Source organism: Sceloporus undulatus, chromosome 1 (assembly GCF_019175285.1).
Source record: "Sceloporus undulatus isolate JIND9_A2432 ecotype Alabama chromosome 1, SceUnd_v1.1, whole genome shotgun sequence".
Taxonomy (NCBI): domain Eukaryota; kingdom Metazoa; phylum Chordata; class Lepidosauria; order Squamata; family Phrynosomatidae; genus Sceloporus; species Sceloporus undulatus.
Genome location: NC_056522.1, coordinates 110,255,426 through 110,278,813, shown reverse-complemented (window position 1 = coordinate 110,278,813; position 23,388 = coordinate 110,255,426). Strand labels below are relative to the sequence as shown.

Below are 23,388 nucleotides of genomic sequence, written 5' to 3'. Positions count from 1 at the left end.
GGTGAATTGTGCCCCTGAGTTTTTGTATGTAACAGCCTAATTTATCAGGCACAAAATTTAAAATGAGAAATTATCATGTACCTATGGAAGAATCTCAACTAGGGATTCTCAACCAAGGTTCCCTGGACGTCCAGGATTCTGCAAGAGAGATCATGACTGAAAAAGCAATGTCTTTTAGCTAGCGATACAATATTTTTCATGCAGGGGTTCCCCTGGGGCTTGAGAATTATTTCAAAGATTTGTCTGGGGTAAAAAGATTAAGAAAGCCTTATGGGTGGTTATCATGCAGCCCTCCCTCTAGCCACCATCTTGAGGGAGAGGAAGGCAAGCCAGCTCCAACAGGCCTTGCCTGAAAGGAAGAAGGCCCTCCCTTCATCCACCATCTTGAGGGAGAGGAAGGCAAGCCAGCTCTAACAGGCCTCCGAGGGAGAGCAGATCTGCTGGACTTTCACCCTTTCCTACCGCCATTCCCTTCTCCCTTTGTGTCTTATCTTTTTTAGATTGTAAGCCTGAGGGCAGGGAAATGTCTAATTAACAAATTGTAAGCAGCTCTGATAGCCTTGGCTGAAGAGTGGGGTATAAATAAATTGTTGTTGTTGTTGTTATTATTATTAAGTATTAAATAAGTATTCTTCATCATTGGCTGGGACTGCTGGCAGCTGCAGTCCAACAACATCCAGAGGAGATCCAGCATGGTGTAGGTTTGAACATTGGACTGCGACTCAGCCATAGAAACCCACTCGTGACCTTGGGGAAGTCACATACTCTCAGCCATGGAGGAAGGCAAAGGCAAATCGGAAATGACTTGAATGCCTACAGAAACAACATTTGGAGGGCCTCATGATTCCCATTCCAATGGAATTCATTTGCAATATGATGAGGACAAGTTCTGAACTTCATCAAAAATTGTTTCAATGTAGTTAGAAACATAACATTTTGAAAAACTTATTCTTTGTAGAATTTCTGATTCATGGAAGATAGTTTATGCAATAATTTGAGAAGACAGTGAAGTCATTTTAGCAACTTTTAAGATATAAAACTGGCATACTCTGAAAAGGCAGCAGTTGCTGAAGAGGAATTTGTGGTTGTTTGTTGCTGCTGAATCTATTGCGTTACATGGTCGTTACCACGTAATACGTTAATACATTCAGCCCTCCTCATCAATGGATTCAACCATCTTCAGCTCAAAAATATTCCTCGAAAATTTCAAACAGCAACCCTTTTACCATTTTATATAAGGGACACAATTTAATCATGTCATGGTATATAATAGGATTTGAGTATCCATGGATTTTGGTATTCAGGGGAGTCCTGGAACCAAACCTCACGGATATCAATGGCCCAGTGTATGTTTTAATGCTAACATTTAATATTACGATTTTGGAAACCACCTTGCATTTAGGAGAAATAAAGTATAAAAGTTTAAATAATCCAAGAAGTCCAAACCTGATTGCTACTAGGATTTCTCCTTCCCAGCTTTTTACACATTTTGTTTTGTTTTGTTTTTGCATCAGAATGTAGTACAGCCTACAAAAGATGTATATGGGATTAATCTCTCAGAATCCCCTTCAGAAGATGATCTCAGCATATACACAAGGTAATATGTTTCCAGTTAAGTTGCTGATGCTGACAGAGAATGTTTATGCTTATTTAAGTTTATTTTTTTCAGGGGGACTGTCTATAAATGTGTTAACATCTTTGCCATTAAAATCAATGGATTTATAAAGATTTTTACCTTTTAGCTGCATTGTGCTCAGCAGCTGTGTATAAGTGTGTGTGTGTGTGCGTGTGTGTGAAAAGTTGTGCAGCGCCCTGTAATTTAAAAAAAAAGAGATCCTGTTCTCTCTCCAAGGAGTTCAGGTCTCCCACCAACACTATTTTTATATTTAAAGCAATCCTGTGAGACAGATAAAATGAGAGACAACAGTTGGCCTCAGGTTACAATAAGGATTTCTGGCCAGATTTTCCCAGTCCTGCTTTCTAGCCACTGTTGTATATTGCCTCTTAGGACAGAGGTGGACAACTTCTACATAATCCCCCTGGACCTAGGAGGACCATACCTCCTTCATGCCCCATATTGGTGGCTTTTAAAATCTACTGAGAGCTCCCCTCCCCCAGTGCTTTCTGTGGTCCATGAACATAATTTCATCAGGGTTTTAGGTTCCACTGGTCTGTTTTAGGCCAAGGCAGGCCTTTTTTTCCAGATAGAATGTAGCAAGCTATTAAACTTGCCATTTGACTCTATTGCCCTGTTGTATGGTGAGGAGTATTATATCACACTTTTTCTACAATAAATTAATAGATATGTGTATATTTTGCACTCTCAAGAATTTCAAGCACAGACTTGGGTGGTTGTCTTCTTGGGGAAATTCTAGCTTTGTCTTTCCTTCATGAAACAGGGTGATAGACTATACACATGTAAGATTCCCTTGCATTCTTTGATTCTCATCTCATGAAAGAGGAGGAAAATTAGATGTCAAATTTTCCTCACCCTTTGTTAGGACATTAGAAATGTAGATCTCACAGAATGGTTATATGTGTGCCATGATAAGTTGTTTGGTTGTTCAATCTGTGACTCTGGCTAAGGACACTATCACACTACTCTGGTACAACACTATTATTTCACTTTTACAAGTATGAATGCCTCCTGTGAAATCTGGGGATTTGCACTCTAGTGAGAAGCCTTTAGCATTCTCAACCAGAGAGCTTTTAGGCCTCATAAAACTACAAACCCCAGAATTCCAATGGAGGCACACATAGCATTAAAGTGGAACAAAAGCTCAATAACAGTGTGGTGTGATATTGTCCTTGGTCAGAGTCACGATGTAAATACAATGACCAATTAACAACCACCAATTAACTATAGTGATACTGTCCTCTATCTTATTTGCTTTCAGTGACCTTCATTAAAAAAAGAAGCCTTAAAAGTTTTCAAATTACCTACACTAAAGTCAGCATTTAAAAAAAATAGTACAGAACTTCAGCATTACTCACCAATAATATTATTTTCAGGGAAAGGGTGTGTATGTTCCAGCTGTCCTTAATGGAACTTGATGTCCCTTACTAAAAACTGCATGGCTCTTACAGAGTCTGCAAGAGACATGTTATCTTCATTATTTCAGAAAGTTCTTTTCCCATTGTGTTTTTTCTGCTTCTATTCCTAGGTTTGTTCAATTGGGGCAGAGTCAACACAAGCAAGACAAGAGTCATCAATCTCTTTGTTCTAGACACTTAGATGGGGTTATAAATTTGTAAGTACTGGTCATTCTATGTATTCACATTGTTCTAAAGTGTCTTTCCCAGTCTCCTTCTCACTTGGGTTAACTATTGTTCAGTGGAGTATTCATATATTTTAATGGGACCCTGCAGTTTCCAGGACTGCTCTGTTTCTATGCATGGCATAAAACAGCTGGTAAAATCTAATGTGACATGTGAAAGCCAAAAACTTTCAGCTCTAAGATTCTGTGAAAGATGTTGAAGCATTTCTGATAGGAGACTGGACTGCTTCAGGATGGAAAAGAGGAGAGATGTAGAGAGGGGCAAGCCTGGCTGGTTGGCTGCCAGCTTGGCTGCTCTCAGCCCACCTCCTTCCTGCAGACGAGTGGCCAGGTGACAGGTAATTTGCAGGCTCAGCCAGCCTTTGCCTTGGCTCCTGTCATGTTGTTGCCTGCAAGCCTTTGCAGACCCCTTGTGGGGATACACAAACCACAGGTTAAGAACTGCTGCACTAGCCCATTCAGACATGAACCATCATGGCTAGATCTGCCTTCCCCAAGAAAGGACACAGCTGGTACACCAGCCAAAGCAGGTTAAAGGGACTCCTGGCCTTGCAGTAGCCTGGCTTTCCAGGAACAGTGCTGAGTCCCCATGCACCCCCAAGTTATGAACCTGATCTTTCAGAGGGAGAGCAACCCCATCCAGAACAAGTCCCAGGTTTCTTTTCTTACTGACCAATATCACTTTTGTCATGTCTGAATTAAGCTTCAGTCTGTTCACCTGCATCCAGCCCTTTATTGCACCCAGACAATGATTCAGTGCTACTACAGCATTCTTGGCATCAGTTATAAAGGAGAACAAAGAGGAAGTCACTAGGGTTTTAAGCAGAGATGTCAGCAAGGGAAAAGAGTGCTGGATAGATATGAGGGGACAAAGCTTAGAGAATGTGAGACCAGAAGGAGCAGTTTTAAAAGCTGACTGAAGCATGACCAAAGTTTTTGCTAAGGGGATAGAAAGAGGGCAGTATTTTTGCAGTGCTGTAAAGGAAATGACATGATTTGACAGTTGACTGAATTTGGAGGATAAAGGAAAGAAAGGAATGAAAGACATAGCCAAGATTTTGAAGTTACAAACTCATTTCTCACACAAGAGTATACATGTCACAAGCAAGACAGCTCTTTCTCAAAGTATGTTCACTTTTCTTCAAGGTTTCCCAGTCTGTTCCTTTTGCACCTAAGTTGCTGTGTTCACACACACACACACACACACACACACACACACACACACACAAAAGCTATAAGCTTACTGCAGTATTTTATGTCATCCTTAGTACAAGAGGTGGGGAATTCTCATGCTGACTCCAGCCTGTGACATTTCAACAATCAGTGATCAAAGTGTTTCTCTTCTCCTTGTGGACAGATATGAGAAGATATGAAGCAGCTTCTCATCTGAGCCACTCAGGTTCAGTTGAGGTTGCATGCATGCTTTGTCCTCTTTGGTCATAGAGGCTGTGGATTGCACTAAGCCAGTGTGACTGGGAGTTGATAATGTCAGGGAATATTTCATTTTCATTGTATAATCCGTGTGTGGCCTTTCCATTAACAGCTGGTTGGCCATTATGAGAAAAAATAGGATCTTCCCTAAAGGGAGATAGATAATCTTCACACACAATATAAACCTTCCCCTCTCTTGTCTTCATGCAGCATGACAATTTATATTTTAAGGAAAGTCTTGAAAGAGCAAAATACAGTTACAGAGTTCTATTAGAACAGTACGTGTGATGTAATTTTTATTGCCAAAACATGACTTTTTTTCTGCTTAGATGTAGCTATTGTTTCTAAGATACCATCAGATAAAATATTTCACATTTTCTTGCAGTAAAACATACAGTATGCAAATTGCAACACATTTTAATAGCTAAATAAAGTTGAAGGAAATAAATGGACTAAAACCATTGAAAAGTAAATGTAGTTTCTCATCTGTTAGTTTTTAACATAAAGAGAATTGTTACAATAACTCTGAAAATGTAAACCTTATTTACAGAGATACAGAGATTCTAAACACCCATCTAAAGCATTCCAGCATACAGAGTTCCCATCATATGGCACTGGATACCTCTCAAATGTGTTCTTCACTTTCAGTGAGACATTTTTGGAGACTATGAGGTGCCACAGTAGGAAGATGGAGCCTGAAAAATATGGATGCAAATCCATTAAGACCCAGGAAATTATTTCAGCCCTCCTCATTACTTCCCAGTGTTCAGTCCTATATATTGAGTTTTTTGGGGCACCAGAGTTCAGTGCAATACACTTTAATCAGGAAAGTGTCTTCTGAATTGCTGCATAAACATGTCCCACCACAAAAATCCCTAAAACATATAAACTGTATCACTCACCCACCTTGTATATACATAGGTAGAATATCTGACTTGTCATTTTAATTTAATGCTATTTCTGTTTGCTTTTCTGTTTCTTTGTTTTTGTTTGTTTATGTATTTGTTGCTTTTCCAGAACACACATCTCTGCTTTCTCCCAGGACAACATTTATGAAGTCCAGCCTCCTAAAGTCGACAGAAAATCTATTGAGATCTTTCATGCTCATATCCAGGCGGCAAAGGGCATCATGCAGCCTCTGGGAAAAGATGACATCCTTCTGTATCGAGAATATATTAGAAACAGATATATGTGAACAAATGGCTATGCTCAGTTCCCCTGGACACTGTATCACTCAGTCCCCAAAATGCCTTGAAAAGGCTGTCAGCAGGAATGCACCATGGATGCCTCTTGTGTATATAGTTTTCTCATATCAAGGGTTGTGTATGACTTTGCAGCACTGTTGTATTTTCTTATGTGAATTAAGTGTATATTAAAACACAGAATCCAACATTTTGAAATGACAAAGAGGATAGATGTTGACATGGTCTGGAAAGTGCCCACTTTACTTACGTTATTCTCAGTTGTGTATATTGTGTGAGTCAGCTTAAATGAACAGTGAAGAAAATAGGTACACATTCAGCGGGCATGGTTGCAATTCCTTTTCTATTATTCTGAAGTTTTTAGCCTTTTTGAATTTGTCTAATTAGAACTTATGTATCCAGTATCTGTTTCAGCCAGAATACTTTGAGAGAAAAGAGCAGGTATGAGATACTTGCAGCAAGATGTTTGTAAGGCCTGATTTGAGGACATTTGAAAAAACTTGTGTGGTGAATTTTCCTTGATAGCAGGAAACGAAGAAGAGCCAGCAGGTTAAGTATTCATACTGAGAATAGAAATGGCACTTGGTGTTTGGCCCATTCCTCTCCCACTAGCCGCTGTGGGCAGACTCCCAGAGGCCTCTCTAGAAACATTCTTGCATGCTGCCAAGTAATTTCTAAAGCTTCCCTGTCAGAGCTGAGTGTCATTAAAATTTCATTTGATAAAGCAGTGATGTGTTTTGTGATTAGGTAATAAAGCTGAGAACATGCTGTGGCTTGAGAGAGATGGATTACTGCATTTATGTGCCTGTTTGTCTGTGGAAAGGCTGTAATTCTAGAATATAAGTGTTTTCTTGCCCCATATGTAAATTATGTTAATAGTAGATCAAGGAATAAGAGAATCAGCATATCTATCACCTGACGTAAAGAGTTTCTTTCTTCTCCATAAGCATCCTGTTCTTTGGGAAACACTCTATATTTGGATTTCTGTTTCCTCCTGTTAATGGGTGTCTTACTTTGACATTAAGCAGTTAAATTACACTCTACTCTTAAGCCAAATTAGTCTGATTCTCCACAAGCCACTACTTACACCTGCAGAATCTCTTTCTTTTAAGGAGGCTGCCACCTGCTAATTAGATTTTTGCCACAAGAATGATCTTGACCTCAAATGGCATTTTGTAGGAAAACATTGTGAAGTGTGGTAGCAGGGATTTATTGCTACAGCAGAAGCATCATGGAAAGAGACCAATAGGTTGGTTGAAGGACTTCCCACAAGCCTTCCCATGTCCTCATTGGGACAGGATTTCATAGGTGGCAACCAGGTGTAGCCTCTAGTAAGCTACAACCTATTTCATGTGGGGTAACAGCCAGATTGTGTTTTCAAGGGCAAGCAACAAGTGGCATGTCAATAGGCACTTGCTTTGAGAAGCACCGTATATGATGCTATAAACAATATCCTAGTAGGAAGCAGGTAGTACAGGAACAACTTTGCGATTGTGGGGGTATTCAGCTGATTATTTCTTCAAGAACCCCGTATCACTTCATTTAAGATATTTTAGATCTCAGTTGAATCTGCCCATTCCAAAGATTCCCGATGTTCCTGAGTTTCATTTAGAGAGCATATAGCAGTATTTTAAATTTTGAAAAGCCAAACACAGTGTAACCAAACATTTACTTTATAAAGAGAAAAGAATGGTGAATTACTTTAAAGGAGTATACATGCTCTGATACTTGCCTATCTATGATCTCCATTTCTCTTTACAAAACTCTGCCTAGTTGTAAATGGTAGAGACAGATTCCATAAGCACAGGAGTGATTGCTAACAAAAAGGAAAGATGTTACGTGTAATTTACCTTTTTCTACTCCATACTGTAATGTAAAAATATCATTGTTCTTTCTGTATTTGTCAAAAATGCTTCTTTAAATTTTTTTTAAAAGTCATATATAGGGCTGACTTCTAAGAGTTGGTCCTTTCTGTACATTACATTTTGTTTCTGTAAATAATTTAATAGATGTACCAAACAAAAATAAAGTGCAACATATCAAACTGCTTATACAAAGAAAATGGAAATGTATAAATGTTGTTTCATAGAAATAGAGATCTTTGTAAAGCTACAGGTAGATAGATTTCCCCATTTAATTATTTGCTGAAACAAATTCTGCAGCGCAGTGATGTTATGCTGTTTGTTAATAAGGGTTTGAAGTCTGCTAAGCACATTTGAAATCAATACCTTGCAAATGGGGCAACAAATGAGCTCCAAATGTTCAGACCATTCTAATCTTTTCTCTAAAACCAAGAGCATTTTCCTAGTCTATCTGTGTACATTTCTTACTTAAAGAAGAAAATGGGAAGCCTGTTGTCCTACAATGCTCAGCCAATGTTGGTGATCTCATGACAGATAACAAGAAGGGTACTGAATTGATCAAAGCCCAGAATTATTACATTAACTCAAATCACTATTGGGTCCTGAGGGAAAAAAAAGAGTTATTCAAGATCTTAATAAAGGAGGGATCTGGTTGCTCATAGCAGTAAGTCATCAATACTCAGAATTTGAAGTCCATTGACTATTTTTGCTGACAGTTTTTGTGTTTTGCAGAGCCAATGATGACTGTGAGGTTTTGCATTTAGCAACAATGAGCACAGATCACATTTTGCTGGAATGGAAAAAGTCATAACTTTAGTGGTTACCACTGAATAGGCTTGGATCACAGCATGGATCTGAATCCAAGCTTTTATTTACCCATGCTCCTACACTACCTACACTCCCAGGTCCCTTTAAAGAGACTCCTCTTTAGTTAGATAATTGGAATAATAAACACCTATCACTATTAGGAAGAATAGCAACAGTCCAAATGTGCGTCCTACCAAAGATTTTATTTTTATTTCAAACCCTTCCCATATTATTGAACAAAACTGTATTTAGGAAATGGAATAAGGATATAAACAATTACTTATGGAAAGAGAAGAAACCAAGAATAAAAACTAAGGTGTTGCAGGACAGAAAGGAGAATGGAGGATTGGGACTTCCTAATTTGGAACTATATTACAACGCATGTTTACTCCTATGGGCCAGAGATTGGATTGTATTAGATGACCAAAAATTATTAAACCTAGAGGGTGCAAACATGAAACTTGGATGGCATGCACATTTATGTTATGACCAGAAGGATAAAGAATTTAATGCCCACATGCTAAGGAAAGCTATATTTAGAGTTTGGAAAAGTTACAAAAAGTTTTTTTAGACTAAAATCCCAAGATGGACCTCCCCCCAGGAGGCTCATCACAAAAATGAATTCCAGGGGAACTACAGTTGGATTAAATATGAAGAATGCCTAACAACAAGCAATAATAAAGTACAAATAAAACCAATAGAACAATTGCAGCAACAAGGAATAAGTAAATTGGCTACATTATAGGACTCTAATTAAAGACTTCTTTAAAGATCAAAAAGAGGAAGGGATAGAGATGGAAATGCATGGGCTGTATTTTCTACCAAACGGGATCTGTGCCTTCATTCCAAAACTGCCCAAAGCTGTGACAATATTAGCAGTGTGACACCTCTGACAATTGTCTATATAAAACCCTCCAAACAGAGAGAAGGGCTAGAAGCAATAGTTGAAGCTGACTAACTACTGGTGTGGGTGATGCTGCTTATATAGGGTAGGAGTGGACCAGAGTGAAGACTTCACTTCCTGCTGAGCCCAACCCTCCACTAGCCAACCTGATTTCCCTTCTGGACTTCCTACTCCTTCCCAGGAAAACCAAGTGGGTTTCTGGGACAGCAACAGTCCCTGTGCTTGGAAAATAACAGCTTGCTTTGTCTGCAGTCGCAATCCACAAATTGGCGTTCTTAATAAATCGGGGAGGCATACTTTTTTTACACCATACTCACTGCTTTGTTAATAAGCACCAGAGTGCTTCATTTGTCCCATTTCTTTACCATATTTTAATGTGTGCTTTTACGTGAAAGAAACTATGCTAGTCGATTCAAGGAGGAAGCAAAAAATCTTAGCGCATGGATTCACCTGTAAGGCAAGGTTGCAGAAGCCTCCGTTTTGAGGAGAGTCCAGCTTGCTGCATTAAAACTGCAAAATTAGTTCAGAAATTTGGTACCCCAGGTGGCAAGGGGATGTGCTAGCAAATTGGTGGCAAATTGCTAGGTTAATTTTCTGTAAACATACAGTTAGTTTATTAACATGATGAAGAAAGTCAATAGAACCCCATTCCACACATCGATTCATTCTGTGCACTATGAAATTAATCTACATTTTAAAACATGCACTTAAACATTTTAAGAGATGTGGTAGTGGAATGCTATTTTAAAAGGTACAGACTGAGTGGTTTGTGGCTGTTTTCACTGAGAAAGTCACAAAGCAGAACTCTCCAAGGACATGATAGATTGTAGGTGAGAGTCTTTAAATATGTTTCATCAAGATGCCATGAAACAGAACATTTAGGGCCCCCTCCGCCTCCTCACCGGACCACCATCGCTGCCGGAGCCGCGTTCTGCCGGGCGGCCTCTTCCCGGGGTGTCGGAGGTGCGCATCTGCGCACCGCCCCGGGAGTGCCGCCCACGGACTGCATAGGGGACCGCTGTGGGACTCTTACAGCTGCTTTGGCGTTTGGCGGCAGCTGGTGAGAGGGCCCTTTAAGGGACACCTGGGGGGAAGGCAAGGAGGAGGCTCGCCAGGTGAGAGCGGCGAGCATAAAGCCGGGCAACCGGACCTTCCTGCCCCGCCCCCTCCGCCCCCTCACTGGACCACTGTCGCTGCCGGAGCCGCGTTCTGCCGGGCGGCCTCCTCCTGGGGTGTCGGAGGTGCGCATCTGCGCACCACCCCGGGAGTGCCGCCCACGGACTGCATAGGGGACCGCTGCGGAACTCCGCAGTGTTACCACCGTGCAGCTGCGCAACTGCGCAGTTTTTATCGGGTTAGGGAGGTTGTGGGTTAGCCATAGAGCAGAGGATGCCTGAGGTGGCTAACCTCTGCTCTCTTAATTGCTGGAGAGGGGCGGGGGGAGGTTATGGATGTGGGGGATGCATGGGCTGGGGAGGAGAGGGATAACATCGTCAAGAGCGGAGCTCCCATTGAGGTAGTGTGGGGCAGGGGGAGGTATGGCGGTGGGAGAAGGGGCTTGCATTCCAGGGGAAGGCGAGATCGATGCGTCATATCTATCTCCCCTTCCTGTCCCCCTCCCAACCTAAGGGACCTGAGGGTCACTCCAACCGTGCCACAAACCCTGTCGCTGCTCCTGTGCAATGCCAGGTCGATTAACAACAAGCCCCACATCCTCCACGACCTGTTGGAGGACAGTAATTGCGACCTGGCTTGCATTACCGAGACCTGGCTTGGGCCTGAAGGAGACGCTGTGTGGGCTCAGGCCCTGCCTGCTGGGTTCTCGGTGAAGGACCAGCCCAGGTTAAGTGGGTGGGGGGGGTGTGGCCTTGATACATAGGAACACCTTGTCCCTCACCAGGAACCACATCCGACAGACGTCCTATATTGAGTGTATTTACCTGACCCTAAAGGCTAGGGACAGTCTGGGGATTCTGTTAGTGTATCGGCCATTAGCGGACTCCCTTAACGAGCTGACACAGCTGGTCGCTGAACTGATGCTGGAGACACCCAGGCTACTTGTCCTGGGTGACTTCAACATCTCCCTCACGGCCAGCTATGTTCCACCCGGTGCGGCTCGGGAATTCATGGAAACCATGGCGGCCATGGGCCTGTCCCAGCTGATAGTGGGTCCTACGCATTGTGCGGGTAATACTCTTGATTTGGTCTTCTGTTTGGATGCAGAAAATCCGTGGGCGGAAATAACTAATGTTTCCCCCCTGTCATGGATGGATCATTTCCTGGTGGAGGCAGAAATCAAGGTCTCTACCCAGATCCCCCCCGGGGGTGGCGGACCTGTTAGGATGGTCCACCCTCGAAGGCTGATGGAACCCAAAAGGTTCCAGGAAGCTTTAGAGGGGTACATGGTTGGAAGTGACGGCGACTCTGTTGATGCCCTGACTGGTATCTGGAATACCGGTCTCTCTAGGGCTATACACAGTATCGCTCCCAAGCGCCCTCTCAGGCCCGCTTCCAAGCGTAAGCCCTGGTATACGGAAGATCTCCGGGTAAGGAAGCGGGAACTGCGACGGCTAGAGTGCCATTGGTGGAAACACCTTCACTTAGACGACAAGGCTCTCCTAGACCAACTGTTAGAGGACTACGGAGAGGCGATACGAGCAGCTAAGAATTCGTTCTATGGTGCTCGTGTCGCGTCCGCGGAGTCGCGTCCAGCAGAGTTGTTCAGGGTGGTCTGGGAGCTAACTCAGCTCCCTCCTGCCCCAAACCAGATCCTTGAACCTTCTAAGGCCTGCTGTGACCAATTTAATAACTTCTTTGCGGATAAAACCTCTCGGATAAGCAAAGGTCTTAACGCCGACATTCAAGCAGAACCTAGGGTAGAGGCGTCCAGAGCCTCCGTGGACTCCATTAAACTGGATTGGTTTGAGTTGGTAAGTACCGATGATGTGGACAAGATCCTCGGAAATGTTCGGAAGACAACTTGCTCTCTCGATCCCTGTCCCTCATGGCTAGCGGCCCAGGGGGGACCGGCGGTAACTTTATTGTTACGCCGGATTATTAATACATCTTTGAGGGAAGGGCAATTTCCATCTGAACAAAAATTGGCCATAGTAAAACCTTTATTAAAAAAGCCCTCCCTTGACCCCCTGGTACATAACAATTATCGGCCAGTTTCGCTGCTGCCATTTTTGGGGAAGGTGATCGAGAGGGCGGTTGCAATCCAGCTTCAGGCGGTCTTGGACTAAACGGATTATCTGGACCCATTTCAAACTGGCTTCCGGGCGAGTTACGGGGTTGAGACGGCCATGGTCGCCTTGGTCGATGATCTCCATCTGGGCATCGACAGGGGAAGCGTGTCCCTGTTGGTGCTCTTGGACATCTCAGCGGCTTTCGATACCATAGACCATGGTATCCTTCTGGGGCGCCTGGCAGAGGTGGGAATCGGGGGCACTGCACTCCAGTGGTTCCGGTCCTACCTCTCTGGGAGGTCCCAGATGGTGCAGCTGGGAGACGTGTGCTCTGATGAGAGGGCCCTTATAACTGGGGTCCCTCGAGGGGCCAATCTGTCTCCCATGCTCTTTAACATTTACATGAAACCGCTGGGAGATATCATCCGGAGATATGGGGCACGGGGTTATCAGTACGCTGATGACACCCAAATAGTCTTCTCTATGTCTCCGACTGATGCAGTGACTGAGGATGGCGTCTCTCCTCTCGTGGCGTGCCTGGAGTCAGTAATGGGCTGGATGAGGGAAAACCGACTCAGTCTGAATCCAGAGAAAACGGAGGTACTTATGATAGGTTCCCCTGGTCCAGGAATGGCGGTAGTTCCACCTGTCCTGAACGGGGTCACGCTCCCTGTGAAAGACTCTGTGCGCAGTCTGGGGGTGCTTCTTGACTCGTCGCTTCACCTGACTGCTCAGGTGAATGCAACGGTCAAGAACACCTGTTATCAGCTTCGGCTTATTCGCCAGCTGCGCCCATACCTGGCCCAGAGGGACCTTGAAACGGTAGTACATGCTCTGGTAACCTCGAGATTGGATTTCTGCAACGCACTCTACATGGGGCAACCCTTATACCAAACCCGGAAGCTACAAATGGTACAGAATATGGCAGCCAGACTGGTCACTGGAACTTCCAGGGCCAGCCATATTACACCGGTGCTTAAAGATCTGCATTGGCTGCCTATTCGCTTTCGGGCACAATATAAGGTGTTGGTGATGACCTATAAAGCCCTAAATGGCTTGGGCCCAGGATACCTGAAGGACCGCCTCTCCCCGTACATTCCGTCCCGCACCCTCAGAACATCTGGGCAGCAATTACTTAGGGTGCCAGGGGCTAGGTTGACCTCCACCGCGAGGAAGACTTTTTCCATCGCCGCCCCGGCCCTTTGGAACACGCTGCCCACAGAGCTCCGCTTGGCCACCTCCCTGGCCCAATTTAGAAAGGACCTAAAAACCTTTCTATTTCAGCTTGCATTCCCCAACTAAAAGTCCAGTGGGCCTCCCCTCTTCTTCTGTGGCAAAGAAGACTGGCTAACGGGGGTTTTATTCTGTTTGTGTGTAATTGTTTTAACCCTGATGTATATGTTGTGTTTTTATTTGATATTTTGCTGTCAACCGCCCTGATCTATGGAAGGGCGGTATAAAAATAAATTATTTATTTATTTATTTATTTATTATGTTCCTAATCACTGTGTGTTTGCTTTTATAAGTATTTATACATTATAGTACTTGTATCAAACATATTTTGTATTAAAGTTAGTGTAAGCATAGTCTTTGCAGGTAGACATTATTCACCATAAAGAACTATTGTAGTGTGCCAGTATTACAGTTATTCTGTATTTAAAATGAACTCTACAGACTAATTTCCTTGTGAACAGCATAACATTTTTTTCCAGAATAAAAAGCACGTCAAATTGCAATAAATCAATATTTCCTACATAGGGAATCAGTGTAAGAAATTGTAAAAGAATGTGTATATTTGCCCTGGAAAAGCACTGAAACTCAGAATAATAGTATAATAGTTCAACTGATAAAAATGGAAAATACGGCAGTAAAAATACAATTTATGTAGGATCTTTATCATCATCAAGTATAAACTTCTCAGAATACTGAGTATGGGTTAGGGTTTTTTGTTTAGTTTTTCTGTGGAAATTGAAGATCTCTACAAGTATGTGTTAACCATTATTAGCTTCCGACAATGAATATCAGTATACATGATTGTGTTTCCTCCCAGTAAATTGAATACAGCTATTACTGTTCATTTGACAAATGTTCATTTTGCCATAGTACAGAATCTTTTCCTCTTAGCTGCATTTGAAAAGGCTGTGGTTGGAATGATCTCTGTTCTGCCATGCCTTTGGCTGTTCTACCTGCTTGCATAGGCAATTACCATTTGTTCCAATACTGGCCCATTTTGGTCTCAGCAATTGACTTGTCTGGTGTAGTTGCTATTAAGCAGCAATTTAGCATAGTGGTGATTTTTATTTTGATTAAACAACTGCTTCTTCCCTACAGTCATACAAATTTGCATTTTGTGGTACAGTAGTTACTGTTCTCCCGTAAATCCCAAGATACTTGGGTTAATGTAAATAAGTTTGTTATCTGCCTCTACCTACGTTTAATTTTAATGGCTATCTCTCAGACTTGAACTGAGTGAATAACATTATTTGGCTACTACCATCCTATATTTCCTGTATTCAGTTCATGCCTGCAAAATTTCAGGACCTTGTAAGTTGCAGGATGATGCACAATAAAGGGCCAGGTTAAATGTAAAATTAACATAGGGTTCCCGGAGAACCTTGGTTTATTGTGCTCTAGTCGTATATTGAGGCCTGCAGCTTGGCTATTCCTGCAAGTAGGAGAAGGCAAACAAATCATAGACTGCCCCAGTTATGGGAAGTTTATCATGTAAAAATCAGAAACTCCAGCTTGCCTTTGCCCAGATAAGCCAGAACCATAAACCATGATCTCTTCTGGACTTCTGGACTCTGAGGAGAGACAAACTAGGAGTTCTGATTTGCATGTAACAATAAATGCACCATGGATGGAAGGTATAGTCTCCAACATTTCACAAGGACAAATGTGACCAAGCAACATCAGAGTGTGGTCAGGATGGCAAAAATTATTAATGAGGAAGAACACACAAGCCAGGAGAGGCTGCAGCAGTTTGCTTTTGCCTATGCCTGCTGAGAAGGGTGCTCAGTTTGCAGCAATGTAAGTAAGCTGGAGGCGAAGAGGAAAAGTTGGGGAGGAGATGGAAACAGATATTTTAAAAGCAGCTGAAAGAGTGGTTCCAGAGAAGACTCATCAGGTATGTCCCTGAAAAATCAGGACAGTAGAAGGTATGGGAAGGTATGTTTGCCCCTTCTTATGTGTTAAAAGAGCCAAGTAGAAGAGAACAGGTAGCATGTGCCAGTTTACTTGTTGGATCACTTCTGTTTTCAATCCACAAGAAAACCTGAAAGTTATGGGAAGGAAGGGAGGAAAAAAAAATGAGTAGAGCAATAATTATTCTCAAATATAATAAATATAGTTATGAATAGTTTATCCATGTATGTTAATGGAAAGACAACCCAGCAAAATGAGGAGAAATGGAAGAAAGTATCCACATTGTGGGGGAAAAGGATAAGAAGAAATTATGAAATGTAAATATATATATATATATATATATTTCAAAATAAATATGCATATATATAGTATATAAAATGAAGGAAACAAACATAGTAATCCTATACCGTCTGGATAAGAGATGAAGATTATATTGAAGAATGGGAATACAGCGCACCCTCCCCTTACACAGGGATCCAGTCTGGATCCCTCTGCGTAAGGGGAAATGAATGTATGCTGACGCACCATAGGAACTAATGGGGCTTGTGCCTCGGCATGTGGTAGCATGGCAGCGCATGTGCGCCGTGGGCACACACCCCATTAATTATTCCGGGATGCGCAACAGGTTCTTCTGGCACAGCTTTCAGCATATGCTGAAAGCTGCGTATGTATGGTGTGCCCACGTAAAACACGGGCGCGCTGCAGAATGGAAAAATAATTTAGCATTTAAAAACGTTATGAATAATGAGTTAGAATGGAAGGTAAATGCTGCTAAGAGAGCAGATGTAAAATAAATTTAAGAAAGAAAATGTTGTATAGATAGAGAGTATATAGATTGTGTATGATGTATGACTAATTGTTAATTACTGACTTATGTTGTATAAAAACTACAATAATAATAATAATAATAATAATAATAATAATAATAATAATAAACAAATACAATAAATAAATTGCAAGCTTACAGGTAAATGCAGTACTCAAAAACCTGCTGAATCTATTTAACTAGCACAACACATATGATTGGAAACTCTGTGGCTGCATCTGTTTTGTGTTAGTTTTGTAAGAAATTTAGCTTCCTCTGCCAGAGCACCCTGGTGCCACAACAAACTATAAATCCCAGGATTCCATAGCTTGGAGCCATGATAGTTAAACAGGTGTTGAACTCCATTATTTCGTTGAGAAGCAGGGCAACCTTCTCAGAAATGCCACTTTTCATCTCCCGTCTGTGAGAGAAAAGGTGTCTAGATGAATGCTTTGATTTTATACATTGATGCCTGAAGCCATTACCATTTTGGATTTCTAATAAGTCCTGGGTAAAAAATATAAGGAAACAGAGGACAGAAGTAGAAAGTGGCTGCCCATGTGTGACCTCATCTACATATTACCATCAATGAGTTCAAAACATATAATGAGGTAGAAGCTGCCTGTTACAAGTGCCTTTTCAAAGTTAGAGGTAGTCTATTTCTTCTGCAAGTGATTCCTGAACAAAATGATTTTATAGAATGAATTTAAATAATTAAAGATATTTACTATTTTGCAGTTGCATATATTGTAGATCTTACATTTCTACAATTGACCAGGGAGGAATGGAGAGGAATTAACCCTTTTAATCTACCTTGTAGATTCAGCCAAAGTATTCTGAAGAGCCATGAAAACTGACATTTTAACATGATTGTATTCTCTTGAAGGGACATGTGATCATTGCCTTACCTGACCCAAGATGTAAAAATAACATTTAAATTTCATTTTCCAGCTTTGTCAGCCTGGGAAGCCTTGATGAGATAATGTAATAAAGCTGGAACAGAAACTGGATGTACTAATCAACAAGAAAGGGGCAGGGGTTCAAAAGCACAATAGCTACCAGTGTGCAAGTCTCCACACATATATTTGGGAACTGGTATTTTTCTAGTCCTTTAAAATATATACATAATTTCTGTACTGCCATAGCTTTGCTTCACTGTGATTATTTGCCACACAACAAATAATCACAATCACATTTTAACTCTTATTGTATACTTTGCCAATATCAATATAGCTTCAGCACAAAACTTATTTCTCCTCATTTTCTTTACTGGATCCTGTGTTCTTCAGCATGTTAATAAGTCAACTGGATAGGGCATAGAAGTGTTACTTTTCAAATTTGCAGATGGCACAAATCTAAAGGACATAGACAACACCCCAGAAGACCAGATCATGATTCAAGAGGGCTTAGACAGGCTGGAACAATGTGCTGACACTAACAGGATTTAACAGAGACAAATGTAAAGTCATGCTTTTGGGTCAAAGAAACAAAGCAAGACACAAATGTAGGATCTGTCTTGGACCATGTACGTGTAGAAACTGCCAGTAGTGTAGTGTATGTGTCTCTCTCTGTTGTGTGCCTTCAAGTCATTTCTAACTTATGGCGAACTGATAGCAAACATATCATGGGGTTTTCTTGACAATGATTTGTTCAGAGGGGGTTTGTCATTGCCTTCCCCTGAGGCTGAGAGCATGGGACTTGCTCAAGGTCACATAGTGGGTTTCATGGCCAAGCAAGAATCTCCAGAGTCATGCAGCTGCTTAAAAAAAAAAGCAAGGAGAGAAATTGTACATTTTGGGGTCACATTAATAGAAGCATGATTTCCAGGAGCCTTTTGCAATTAGAGCAGCATAATTCCACTTTAACCATTGAATCCTAGAGTTTGTAGTTTGGTGACACAGTAGAGTTATCTGGCTGAAAATTCTAATACCCCTTTCTAGACCTTAAATCTCAACATTCATAGGACATTGCCACAGGAGTGAAATCAAAGTGCTCTAATTGCATAATTTGAATGGGCCTTAGGTCATGAGATATAAGAGTTCCACTCTATTCTATGTTGAGTCTGGCCACATTGAAAGGCCACATTAAGAAGGAGGTTGAAAAATTGGAAATGACTTGAATGCACACAACACACACACACACAGAGAGAAAAGTAAACAAAATGTTGAGTGGTCTGTGGTCTGGAAACCATCTTGTAAGGAATGGCTGGAAGAGAGAAATATGTTCAGCCTAGAGACAAAGAGATTGAGAGTCATTTTCAAATTTTCAAATGCTATGGGACAAACCTGTTTTTAGTTTGTTTATTCATTTATGAGTGCTTGCATCCCATTCTTCAGCCAAAAAGACTCCTAGAGTGGCTTACAAACTTAATTGGACAGTTCCCTGCCCTGAGACTTACACTCTAACTAAAACATGACACACAAGGAAAAGGAAGAGACAGTTGAAGAGAGAATGACATCCAGGAGACACTGCCCGTTTTTCTCTCCCTCTGGGACCATAGCAGCTGCAGTGGGGATGGAGGAGGGACTTACTTGGTTGCTCCCAAGGGAAGAATTAGAAACCACTGGGTGAATATTGGAGGAAAGCTTGAAGGGACCAAATCCCATCTGATCTTGGAAGGTAAGCAGGATCAGATACGTTAAGTACTCGTTTGGGTGAACCACCAAGTTCTGTAAGCTATATTCAGAGAAATCTACCTTTAAGTATTTCTTCCATTTCAAACATCTGTAAAATTCATGGATCACCATAAATCAACAAGACTTGAAGTCTCATTAATACATATTTCCAACAGAGAGCTATTTAACAATGGGACAAACTGCATTGGGTGGCAGGTCTTTAACTTGCTTTAGCTGAATCCTGTACCACAGTACATTCATTGAGAAGCAGGTTGAGCAAAATTAGCAGTGAGAAACCTCAAGGCCTTTGAGCTAAATCCAGCCTTCTGGAGTCCCAATCTATGATGTCCCTCATCAGTTTCCCAGAAAGCCATATAACCTCTTCTTCCATGACACCATCATTTGGTGATTTGCCAGCTTTTGTACCAGTTCTCCAGCCCTTCTGAAATGGCTGAACAGCCACCTTGCTCACAGCTTTCCCATTCCACACCTTGTTTCCAGTTCAGAGGATGTGCCCCTCAAGGCAGCCACTTCACTGTGCCCAAGACCTGAGAGGCAATGATCCTGCTTTAGGATGTTTTTATCTATCATTATAGTTTACCCAAGCATTTCAGTGGAAAGTACATTTAGTTAACAATCTATCAGGAAACCATAATTTCTTAAAATAGCAATGTTGGTTTGTCCTGGACAGTATTTGAGAAAGTTGCATTCATAATTGATACACTAATATGTTATAAAACTATCCAAAGCACCATGCCATTGCAGCTATTTTGAGCTGCTGTTGCCTGCATAGCTTAGAAAATGACTACGTTTGATTTTGAAAGAATGTGCATAATATTCCTTGATAAATCTTATGCAATGTCTTTCTTTAAAAGAACTTTACTCATCCTCCCACTTTGTTATCTTCTGTGTCTAAGCTATGTAATCAAAATCATTTAAATTGTTTCTTTTAATAGGGAAGATTATGCAGCTGCAGAATTTTTTTTGCAGAACCATAACCAGATGAATCCAAAACAGACAGATTGCCCGTAATAGTCTATTACTGATACTCGTTCTAGACACGCCACTGAACAAGTGATAAATCTGGATTTATTGTGTAACAAAAATGTTAATGTACATCAAAGTGTTCATTGTAAAATGAGAGCTGACAAAAGATGATTTTGATCCAGTTTTTCCTTGTGTGTTTATGTGCCTTCAAGTTGCCTGTGGATTCATGGCGTCCTTATGAATTTCATAGGATTTTCTTGGGCAAGGAATACTCAGAGGTAGTTTTGCCAGTTCCTTCTTCTGCAATATAGCCTTCAGCACCTGGTATTCATTGGCACGCTCCCATCCAAACACTAACCAGGATTGGTCCTGCTTAGCTTCCAAGATCAGGCAGGATATGGTGCCTTTAGGGTATTTAGGCCCTTACTATTAAAATATGCAGTGGTGGCATACATTGTGATATTTCTCCATCATAATAAAAAGATAAAATCTAGCTCAGTTCCCTGAAGAAGGCTGTTTTTTTTTTTCTGGTGGGGGGAATATTTTAAAGATATATTCTGAAAGTTATGATCCTATACGGTCTATTAGACTGGCAAGGCTTTTATTAATGAAAAGGCAACTCCAAAATCAGTAGTTGGGGGACAATTCAAAAATTCAAATCATGGAAAAGTTGTATTAAGCTAGGTGATTTTAAAAAGTTGTAATGTGAAAATTAAATTGAACAGTCCAGACACTCCTAATGCCACACATCCCTACCAAGCTTGCCTATTTCTCCTCCCCTGCTAAACATCTTCCCTGCAGTTTCTGCTACTCTCTATAAATGTAGACTATGAAAGAACTAAACTTTTGGTATCAATGGCCATTCCTCTCCTATGAGAAGTCATGTGAGGTTGACAGTGACGTAATGAAAAAAAAAAAGCAGTGGTGCCAGCATGACAATTGAACAGAGAGCGTCCTGGGGCAAAGCTGCATGAACCATTTTTGCCTGAAAGTATCATTGCAGCAAAATAATACTGCAATTTGAGCTCTGAAAAGAAAGGAAAATTCTGTCTAGATACATCACTCTAATGAGAATGGAACACATACTATATTAACCGAAGAGTGGTATTTGGGAAGCATGAAGTCTCAGTTCTTCTGAGGTCCCTCTTCAGTCTGGTTGGAAAAAGTTTCCGTTATTAAGTCAGAAATTAGACATGTCCTAAATTCTTACACCTCAGTCTTGAGAAGCACATAGAAGATTATTTTGTGTTCCTTAAGGCCAGTGAAGGATGCCCTGCCTGAGATTTAGCTCTTTATATTAACTACGTGTTCTAGTCTGGCTGCTTGTAGCCAGACCAGACCTAACAGAAGCATTAAAAGATGTGAGCAAAATCAACCCACTGGTTTAAGGTACTATTAAAGTCATCCCTCCCAAATCATGGGGATCCTTTCTGGACTCCCCCTCCACCCCATAATCCAGAAAAACACCTATATTCGTTGTCGTACATTTCAATGACAGCGCACTCCTGTGCACAGTGTTGCATGCACACCTGGGGTGCACACACCATTTTGTCTGCAAATGGGTAAGACCGTGGACTCCAAGTCCGCAAATCAGAAGGGACGACTGTATATTTATTCTATTTTCTTTTTGAGGCTTGTACAGTGGTACCTCGGGTTACGAAATTAATTCGTTCCGCGGCTAATTTCGTAACCCGAAAAACCTTCGTAACCTGAATTGCCATAGGCGCTAATGGAAAAAAAGCCGCGGCTCTGCCGCGGCTCCATTGAAAATAGCGCCGAGGTTTTTTCGTAACCCGAAAAAACCTTCGTAAGCCGAAACAATAAATCCCTATGGGATTTTTTCGTATCCCGAAAAATTCGTAAGCTGGGTAATTCGTATCCCGGGGTACCACTGTAGTGCATAGTGTGTTAATGCACAAGAGAGGCAAAATGTAAAAAAAAAAGTAATTACAGTAATTCCGTTAATTCAGCAGGTTTTTTTTTTTTTTTTGAAAGAATGTAACATCTCTGACAGACAATTCTGGAATTTTCATCTTCATTCTGTTGTAGATAAATATAGTGTCACTTTATTTCTAGGCAAGTTTCTTGATTAAATGGAGGGAACACAGCTAAATCTGATGCCTTTCATGTGATATCTTCCAAAAAAGTAGCCATTTTAGTATGTTGAGGCCAAACAAGATTGGCATGGTTGCTTCTCTGGAAGCATGGGGAAAGAGGCTTATTTCCTAAATGACCATTCCTAGCACAGGGATGTCCCCTCCCTGGTCACCAGCTGCCTTGCCTCTGAAGGTGAAAGTATCCGGACATTGTGTTTCACAGGGCATGCCTTGGGCATGCACACCATTTTGTCTGTCCCTGCCTTTATAGGCGAGTGGACTGGTCCTCTGCATACCTGGATCATAAAGATTAATGCATGAATTTTAAAGATTAATACCTGTACTTTGAATTTTGTTTAGAAAAGCCAAGTTATCATGTTAAACCAAAGTCTTTCTTAAGGAGAAGGAGAATTGAAGTATTATGAATGGCATCACAAGCTAACCAAAAATACAAGGAAGGAAAGCATAGATTTTATTCAATAAGTGGCATGTCTACAGAGAGGTGGATGAGCAACAAATGGAAAGCCTAACAATGTAGAGCAGTAGTTCCAGTGTTGGATTATTAGGACTTGAGAGATCCACTTTCTACTCTCCAATAAGCTGCAAATTTGACTATTGCACGCATGTCCCATTGATAGGCTTCACCTAGGCAACTATTTGGCCACTGTGTGAACAAAATGTTGAACTAGATAGGCCTATGGTTTGATCCAGTATGGCTCTTCTTGTTTTCACTGGGGCTGCATCTGCACTGGATAAACAGTCCAGTTTGACACCACTTTAACAGCCATGGCTCAATGCTATGAAATTCCGGGAAAGGTAGAGCTCTGCTCTGGTGCCACAACAAACTACCATTCTCAGAATTCCATGTGTTGAGCCATGCCTGTTAAAGTGGTGTCCAACTGGATTATTTCTCCAGTGTGGATGCAGCCTAGGTGACCTTGGGTTAATCATTCCTTCTTAGCCTGACCTAGCTAATAGCGTTGTTGTAAGGACAACAAGAATCATGTGTACCAACATGAGTACATTGGAAGAAAGGTGAGATACAAAGGTGACTAAAAGTAAGACTTTA

The 23,388-nt window shown here is 41.4% G+C and overlaps 1 protein-coding gene across 1 annotated transcript in view; it reads left to right on the top strand.

The window, feature by feature from the left end:
- Positions 1-7,974, top strand: part of FIG4 (FIG4 phosphoinositide 5-phosphatase) — a 117,487-nt gene extending 109,513 nt beyond the window's left edge. The window contains exons 21-23 of the mRNA XM_042454290.1: positions 1,515-1,597; positions 3,165-3,251; positions 5,727-7,974. Of these exons, the coding sequence (XP_042310224.1) occupies positions 1,515-1,597; positions 3,165-3,251; positions 5,727-5,904 (348 nt within the window). The 3' untranslated portion in view covers positions 5,905-7,974. The remainder of the gene's footprint in view (positions 1-1,514; positions 1,598-3,164; positions 3,252-5,726) is intronic.
- Positions 7,975-23,388: the final 15,414 nt, after the last annotated feature.